This window comes from Cryptomeria japonica, unplaced genomic scaffold, assembly GCF_030272615.1.
Source record: "Cryptomeria japonica unplaced genomic scaffold, Sugi_1.0 HiC_scaffold_219, whole genome shotgun sequence".
Lineage (NCBI taxonomy): Eukaryota > Viridiplantae > Streptophyta > Pinopsida > Cupressales > Cupressaceae > Cryptomeria > Cryptomeria japonica.
In genome coordinates, this window is record NW_026729041.1 from 166384 (window position 1) to 175293 (window position 8910).

The 8910-nt window shown below is 34.5% G+C and overlaps 1 protein-coding gene across 1 annotated transcript; it reads left to right on the forward strand.

Annotated features, from left to right (window-relative positions):
* Positions 1 to 4964: 4964 nt before the first annotated feature.
* Positions 4965 to 8666, forward strand: LOC131868786 (cucumisin-like). The gene is made up of 10 exons (XM_059215665.1): positions 4965 to 5047; positions 5141 to 5238; positions 5430 to 5576; positions 5688 to 5793; positions 5916 to 6447; positions 6524 to 6627; positions 6737 to 6967; positions 7598 to 7709; positions 7820 to 8033; positions 8125 to 8666. Exons 1-10 carry the CDS (start codon positions 4965 to 4967, stop codon positions 8664 to 8666), a joined length of 2169 nt encoding a protein of 722 aa, XP_059071648.1.
* Positions 8667 to 8910: the final 244 nt, after the last annotated feature.

Below are 8910 nucleotides of genomic sequence, written 5' to 3' on the forward strand. Positions count from 1 at the left end.
AATAAAACTAGTGTCTATTCATAATATCTTTGAAAGACTAATCGTTAATTAAAAAGATTATTATAAATAAATATTGATTGCAAATTTTTGAATATTATATTAAAAATGCTGATTTATTTGTTTTTAAACTTGTAGTAATTAGTTTTGTTTTTTTCATATTCTTGATTATTAGATGGTTTAATTTTTTTTTTTCTTTAGAATTGTTTATAGATATTCAAATTTCTTGTTAATAATATGTAAAGGAGTGCATGTACACTTGATGGGCTCGAAAATCTTTAGAATATATCTCTACTTTACACATCTAAAATGTTGAACACCTCTAATGAATGGTGTTTATGTTGAGGGTGATCATAAGAAATAAATGAAAGATGCTAAGACATCAAATTTCAAAATATTTAACATTCATAAATATGAACAAATCACAAGACTTGCTATTTATAACAACTTAGGAGAATATAAATAAAGAGAAAATAAGATTATTAAAAATATTCGACTTTATAAATTGTCTAGCAAGAAAGGTCATATACATCTCAAACCTTATAAGTAAAGTGCAATTGTGTAAGACTTCTATTTTTTCGCTCTATTTTTGGAGATTGGTCCAATTTACTTTTCTAACATTGAAGTGCCTTTCAAGGCCAAGAGTTACAGATCTTAACTACTTTCATTAGGTTGTACCCAAAATGGTTGGATTAAGGCTACAAACTATTCTATTCTTTTGCCCTTCAAAGGTATAGAATTTTATTTAGAATTAAAATTTCAATGAAAAAAACAAAGTAGACAATTTCCAAGCATTTGACATACGAATTGTTTTTGCTATAGGTGCATTAACTTGGAGCTATGGAAAGAGGAATTTGAGTATAGAATTATAGATTTTCAAGCAAGCTCAAAATTTTCACAAACATCTTCTATTGACTTTTTTATCAATCCCAATTTATCTATCCAAAAAGATTCAATTTCTTGCATAGTAGGCAATGTTGGCAATTTGGAGGAATTGATTATGTGTTGCATTGATGTTTGTCATTGATGTCAACACTAGCTTATTTGGTTGTCTACTGGATTCCGGTAGAGTGGTTTGACTTTCATGATGATCAAGAGATTTGTCTCTGGTATATTTCGATTGGTGGAATTGGTTTGGTTTGGTCATTCATGTGGTTCAGATGCTTGTCACATTCAGTTGGTTTGGGATATGGTGATCCGAAAGCTATCATATGTTCTACTAAGACTTTTGGTTACCAGTAAGGGTTCTACCGGCAGAGCTTTATTGAAGATCTTTTGATGAATTTGATAAGTGGTGGTGGTGCAGCTTCTAGAAGGTTTTCAGGATGCTGATGGTTAACATGTGTGATGGTGTTATTTGATTTGGTTAATGGCGACCTATTTTAGGTCCAGCTTTATTCTGCTAGGTTATGGACCGGTTTATGTAACGTTTTGGTGGATTCTCCTAATGCGTTACTGGTTGGATTTATTGTTTGGTTAATGTTGTTTTATTCTTAGGTCGACTTGGATTATCTTTGGTTTGCAGGTTTATGTAATGGATTTATTGTATCATCTTTTAGGTGGCCGACCTAATTGTTTAGGTACTGGGTTGGTAATCATATGGAGAGGATTTGGTCAATCATAGGTGATCGAATTGAGTTTGTGTAAGAGGTTTTAGACCTCTGACATTGAGCTTAACTAAAATTGTAGTCAGGCATAGGAGATGCTATTCTTGCAGTTCATTCTTATTTCTAGATTGTAGTCTAGGTTTCTTTTGTAATCAGTGAGAGTCCTTTGTGATGAGCAGTGCACTCTAGGCTATTGACCTTCTTGCATGTGCAGGCCCCTTATTGTAATCACATACTTACTGCAGAAGTATTATTTGACTGTGGGTAGGCTTCCTACCGTGGTTTTTCTCTTTATCAGGTTTTCCACGTACAAATCTTGGTGTTATGTTTTGTGGATGCATGGTATTTTTTTTATGGTTTATGTCTGTGCTTAATTGATATATCTATTATTCTGATATTTGATTTATGCATTCTGGTAAAAGGTTTGTGTGCTTAAATTTTCATAATCTGTTAACAACTGATTCACCACCCCCCCCCCCCTCGCTCGCCCTCTTAGTTTTTCACCGGTTATCTTAACATGCAACATAATGTGGTTGATATTCAAAGACCAAGAATAGCCTTGCAAGATCCAATTATACTTGCAGTAGCCACACAATCAACTATCTTTGATTTTGTTTACTAAAATTCTTTGTTTAAAGAAATAGGATGAGGTGTAAAAGCATAGAAGAAAGATTCAAAGCTGGTTAAGAATGGAAACAATGTATACATTATTTATAAATAATGTTACTCTCATATATAACAATAATGTCATTTATCTATCTATATACATTATATATTTAGACTTTCATTATATTTGGGAGTCCAATCTTGGTGTATTGTTTATCGTGTGTACTTCTTTAAAAAATCTATCCTCCTTGGTCCACTTCACCTTCAAATTCTTCATGTACCCAACTTACCATTTCTGCTCCATTTTCCTTGATATCCTTAACATGTATCCCTCTTCTTTGTGCTATTTCCATTGCATGTATTCTTTCATAACACAAATGAACACAAATTCTAACTTTTATTTAAAAAATATTTTATTATATGCATATCATTTACTCTATTATATCTTTTATATTTGTAATATTTATTTAAGTTACATATTAACTATCAAACGTTACAAAAACTTATTAAAAACCCATCAAAATAAAAAAGCCATATATCATGAAGGAAGATAAAATAATAATGTGAATTTAATCCAACAACTTTAGAATTTAATTCAAGGGGACATATCATAGCCACTACTAGTGAGGTTAAGAATCCTAATAGAGGAAACTTCCTCAAGGATACCACACTATAGAAGGATACTCTAAGAAATAATGTAACTATCAAGCTTACCAAGGCTATAATAGATGATGAAAGGAAAAAGTGTACAACTACTTTCTTGTCATTGGAAAACCAAATCAATACAATGGAGGATATTGAAAGAGATGTGAGTAGGTTATATTAGTTATTTTTATAATGGTCATTGATAGTAGCTCTACTCAAGGCGTAGGTGGATAATCTAGAGCTATAGATCATCCAAAAATCAAGTAGCTATGATGCATTAGAAGATCTAGATGAGAAGGATTGGGTAGACATAAATACCCTACATGGCCAATACCAACAATTAGAAGAGTAGAAGGATAAGACTTGGCACCAGTTTCATTGGCTATGGGAGGTTGTTAATTTATGGTTGGCTCATATCTTCAATGTACTTAGATACACAACAATTCTTCCAAACTCCTTAAATACCCACCACAGTTCTATAATTAGAGTAACAATTGTTGTAGCCCCACATCCACATCTACTAGCTACAGTTGGCCATAAATTAGTGTGAAAATAATTTTGATAGCCTCCAAGACATATACAAGGACATACTTATAACATGAAAAAATTGACTTGAGGACAAGTCAATGTTTTAAAGGGGAGATGATATTGGCAAAGAAGGTACCATAGATAGACATCTAGAGATTAACACTGCATCTTGTTGAATCAAAGCCATAGAGCATAAGGTGTTGTATGTGTTCTTACTCTTCTATTTAAGTTAAGATATCTTCTGTCTGGAATTAGTTCTATGTTCACCTTAAATGGACCAAATTTGGGATAAAGACTACAACATCAAAAGCTCTTTGACGTTCAAAACTCAAGTATTTATCCCTATATTTTTTGTTAATAGGCTTCCTCAAAGTTGAGGGATTATGTGGAGGTTTGTAGAAAGGGGGAAGGTATTAGAGGTGGGTCATAGGGTCCTTGCTAGAAGGTAAATGAGATCACATCTATGTGGACAATTCATCCTCCTTTCATCTTACCATTGCCAAGCAATGAAAATAAAAATTGAGTTGAGCCCACAAGGTGGTCCTGTATCTTTTGGTTTAGATTCAATAGTTAAAGAAGGGAGAGTAGTTAGGAAAGAAATTTACATCGATGATTTAAAGGGCAATGATGTTTTTAGAGTTTAGAACTCTTTGAAGCGCTTCAATTTTTATGCCACTTGCTTATCTCATTTTTTTTTGCCACAATTCATTCAATTCCTGTAATATGATTGTCTTTGTGCTACTAATTTTAAATATATAGTTATTTTTAATCTTTACACTAGTATTTCATATAATAACTATTTGATTATTTGTTCAATCTTAATACTAAATATATTCTCATCAATATTAAAAATTCAAAACTTTTTAAAACTAGCCTTTTTTAAAAATTTGTATACTTATTCTTTACATATAAAAATTTTAATTCTCATATATCTTTAAAAACTTACGTATTAATTATCCTCTTAATTCTTCCCAAAAACTCTTTTAACACCTTATCCCTTGGGGATCATCGAATTCGCAAAGAGATTAGTCCGTAGTGGTCATCCTTTGTTAAAAATATATAGTTACCTTTATATTAAATTTTAGTTCAAATTCGAACAATTTGTGTGGATTTTATAGTATTTAAGAATGCGCTAAAGGCGGGTATAAATACATCCGACTTCCGATTCAATCGATGGTTTTAGCCTTGACGCCTTCTCAAAACTTGTACTAAGAAGAAAACGGCAAATGCTGCATCTGTTATTGTTGTTTTTCATTAATATCTGTGAAACGCCAATGTTATATTTATTTATTAAACACCAGAATTTAATAAATACATAGGTTGTTCCATTGCATTTTGATAGAGTCAAAATATTACTAACCTCTTAATGGCAGCCACAGGCATCTCTCATCTTGTGTTTCCCTTCATTTTTCTCCTCAGCCTCTGCACCTCTGCTTCTCAACACTTGAATGTAAAGGCAATATCTTTACCCTTCTCCTTCTACCAACTCTATGTTATATAGTAAATAACTTCATCTCCCTCTGTTTGAATTATTAATGACTAACATTTTATTCTCTGCCAAATCAGCTTTACATTGTGTACATGGGTGATGTTCCATCCCCAGATTATTCCCAAACAGCGGCGACTGCATCCCACGTTTTATTGCTTCATCCTGTACTTGGAAGGTTTTTATATAATTCCTCCTTCTGTATGTCCACTCTGTCCTTCTAAAGAAGAGCTATTTTTCTAATTTAAATATTTTCAATATGCTTGTTAAGCCATGAGGCAGCACATGAATCTTTGGTTCATAGTTATTGGAAGAGCTTTAATGGATTCGCGGCTTGGCTTTCTTCATCTCATGTCCAACATCTCTCAAGTAAGATTGCGCCGTATTTACCCAAACTAATTGTAGGAATTATTAGAATGCTGTCGACATACCATAATGGTGGACAACAAATTTTTTGAATTGATAAATTCCTTTATGCAAGCTGTATATTTGCACTCCTTGCTCTATGTAGGAGACATGTTTCAATATTGACCAATGTCGTGCTTGTTTAAGAATTATAGGCACAGAGGGTGTAGTTTCGGTGTTTAAAAGCAAAAAGGCTCAACTCTTGACAAGTAGATCATGGGATTTTGTGGGACTTCCTCTGTCTCAGCAAACCAATTATTTGGAATATCAAAGTGACGTAATTGTTGGCGTTCTAGATTCAGGTAAAAGTAAAACAATAGAAGCCTCATTGGTACCACAGAAGAGACAGTATAATGGTTTTGCATATTTCCCATATTAATTCTGAAAAAATTTCTGACCCAATTTGCGTGTAGGGGTATGGCCGGAATCAGAAAGTTTCGATGACGCGGGATTGGGTCCCATTCCCTCAAAATGGAGGGGACTGTGCGAGACAACACCCGACTTTAAAGCCTGCAATAAGTAAACACTCATTCGTTCTACTTTTAGAACTAAATCCATTTCCCATTCAGAAACACTAGTGCAGAAATTTTTTTTTTTTAATTTTTTGCCATGCTGACAATTGAGTTTTAACTGTTTCCCAGGAAACTAATAGGTGCACGCTTTTATTCTAAAGGCTTTACATCTCCACTACCTGCCGGCGAGTTCCTCTCTCCAAGAGATTCAGATGGCCATGGAACACACACCGCCTCCACAGTTGCTGGAAGCATTGTCAGAAATGCCAGCCTCTTTGGACTAGCCCAAGGAAATGTACGTGGAGGAGTACCAGGTGCAAGGATTGCTATGTACAAGGCTTGTTGGTCACTTTCTTGCAGCGATGTAGATCTCCTTGCAGCGTTTGATGATGCAATCTATGATGGTGTGGATGTCATTTCTGTTTCAATTGGTTATTCAACTGGAGGCTTCCTTCCCCCACCTGACTACTTCGAAGATAGCATTGCAATAGGAGCATTCCATGCTATGAAGAGAGGAATCTTAACATCAAATTCTGCTTGTAACGATGCCCTTGAGGGATCTGTTTGCAACTTTTCCCCCTGGTCTCTGACAGTGGCTGCAAGCACCATTGATCGCCAGTTCAAATCAGAACTTACTTTGGGAAATCAGATGTCTTTCGAGGTAAATTGAACATATCATTGTTTCCACTGATATTAAGTGGTCAAAGTTCTAATGTGTTGAGTTTATGGTGACGTAGGGGCATGCTATAAACACATTCATAATGGAGCAGCCTTGGTATCCTTTAGTATATGGAGGAGATGCTGCTAATGTTTCTGGTGGTTTTTCTTCAGAGGACTCCAGGTGAAATGCGTAACAAAATCACATGATATTGATTAAGAATTACTTCAATTATATTTGTTCATTTTGTTGAACTCAAAGCTCTCCATTTGTTAATTGTGAATTTGATCAGTGGTTGCGGGTTATATTCTCTGGACCCCAGTATAGTCGAAGGAAAAATAGTCGTTTGCTACTTATCAAGCCCCGGTGATCTGCCAGATGGTGGAGTGTATGTCTCTGGAGGGGCAGGTGCCATAATAATGTACGATCCAATGAATGATACTGCTTTCTCGTTCATGGTCCCTGCCACAGTTATTTCACGCAAGCAGGGAGAGGTTGTCAGATCTTACATCAATTCTACAAGGTAAATGGGTTGACCAATGAAATGAATTACTTTTCTCTCCATTAAAGATGTATTTGATTGAGTAGAAAGTCGCCTAGGATATCTAGGAAAGTTTCAAAATTTTAGAATTTTTATATTGTGAAATGGGGATTGCTATATTAAACTAAGTTTAGAAAGATTTTTCAGGATTGGATAGGGTGGTAAATGATCATCTAAATATAATTATTTTTTTACAATTATTTTAGTATGAATTAGTAAGCTGCCTTTAAAATATAAGTGTAATATTGATTATATGTTTTATAACTCTACATCTCACTACTAACATTACTTGCAGTTTAGGATGATGATGGTTGCAGATGGGCCCTTTAAGATTAGAGTTGTTGTTCTAGTGTATGGGAGTACTCAGCCGTATGGTCATCCCAGTTATTAAGAATTACATCCAAATTTGGTTAAAATATTAGAGCCCCTATTCAAGATTACTGAAAAATTGTACAAGTACTGACATTTAGAATGATTATATCTATGGTACAAATAAAAATCAAAACTGAAATCAAAACCTCTAACATGGGTAGTTGAATAAAAAATGAAAACTCTGAATAAAACCATGCTTTAAGAAACGTTTTATGCTTTAACTCTTGTACATTTTAATAGGTCTCCTATTGCAAGTATAGCAAAAAGTGTGGCTGGGAATGATTCACCTGCACCTATAACAGCTTCATTCTCATCTAAAGGTCCTAGCAAAATCACGCCAGATCTTCTAAAGGTATGAAAACTCAAATATCTGATTGGAATTTGAAAATTCGTTTACAAGGGACTTGAATTGCTCATAGTTAACTATTAAACAAATCCATTCATATTATAATTCCTTGACAGCCTGATATCACCGCACCTGGTGTAGATATTCTAGCGGCTTGGTCAAAAGTTGCACCAATGAGCATAGATCCTTTGGACAAAAGAGTAGTGGATTTCAATATCATCTCCGGAACATCCATGTCATGTCCTCATGCCACAGGAGCAGCTGCCTATGTCAAGTCATTTCATCCTGACTGGTCTCCTGCTGCTATTAAATCCGCTCTCATGACCACAGGTGGATATCGATTCAAATACCCAAAAATTGTATTAAATTCATTTATCTTTACTTAACTCTTGACACAATTTCATTTGTCATGCAGCATCAGCATTAGATGCAACACTAGACGGCAATGAAGCTGCAGAATTAGGATATGGTGCAGGGCAGATTAATCCCCTGAAGGCCATCAATCCAGGGCTTGTCTATGACACCGATGCAAATTCTTATATCAACATGCTATGTAGCCAAGGATACAATGAAACATCTTTACGTTTGCTGACAGGAGAATTTATCAGCTGTTCTTCAAAATTATCTAAACAAGGAGTATGGGAACTTAACTATCCTTCCATAATGGTTATTAGCAATGCAAGCGAGCCCTTTTTGGCTCAATTTCCAAGAACTGTTACAAATGTGGGACCTGCAAAATCTACATATGAAGTCAAAATAGATGCACCCTTTGGAATGAACGTGACAGTGGAACCAGATACACTCACTTTCACGTCCTCCAACCAGAAGATGTCATACAATGTAAAAATTGAAAGTCAAGTCATACCAGATAATTACGCTTTACTATCAGGTGCACTGACTTGGAGCTTTGGCAATTACAGTGTGCGCAGCCCCATTCTTGTATATTATGATGTGAAACAGTAAGACAATCATTGCATCTATACGTAACTGTTAATTAGGTATTACTTTGAAATTGTACCACTAAAACCCAAAGTAATTTTTCTTGCCATTATTCATGGTTATTGTTTCGCTTCTGATTTTGTTTGAAATATTTTTACCGAATAAAAATTGCTGGAAATTTGTGTCACATGATCAAGATGTTTGTTTTTTAAACAGAATTATTATATTGCTCTTCAGATAAGTTAATGGGCTTAGTAAACAGGTACAA

Coding starts and splice junctions, on each gene's coding strand:
- LOC131868786 (XM_059215665.1), top strand. CDS start 4,965: ATGGGTGATGTTCCATCCCCAGATTATTCCCAAACAGCGGCGACTGCA. Junction 5,239..5,429: donor TCATGTCCAACATCTCTCAA/GTAAGATTGCGC, acceptor TAAGAATTATAG/GCACAGAGGGTGTAGTTTCG. Junction 5,794..5,915: donor GACTTTAAAGCCTGCAATAA/GTAAACACTCAT, acceptor ACTGTTTCCCAG/GAAACTAATAGGTGCACGCT.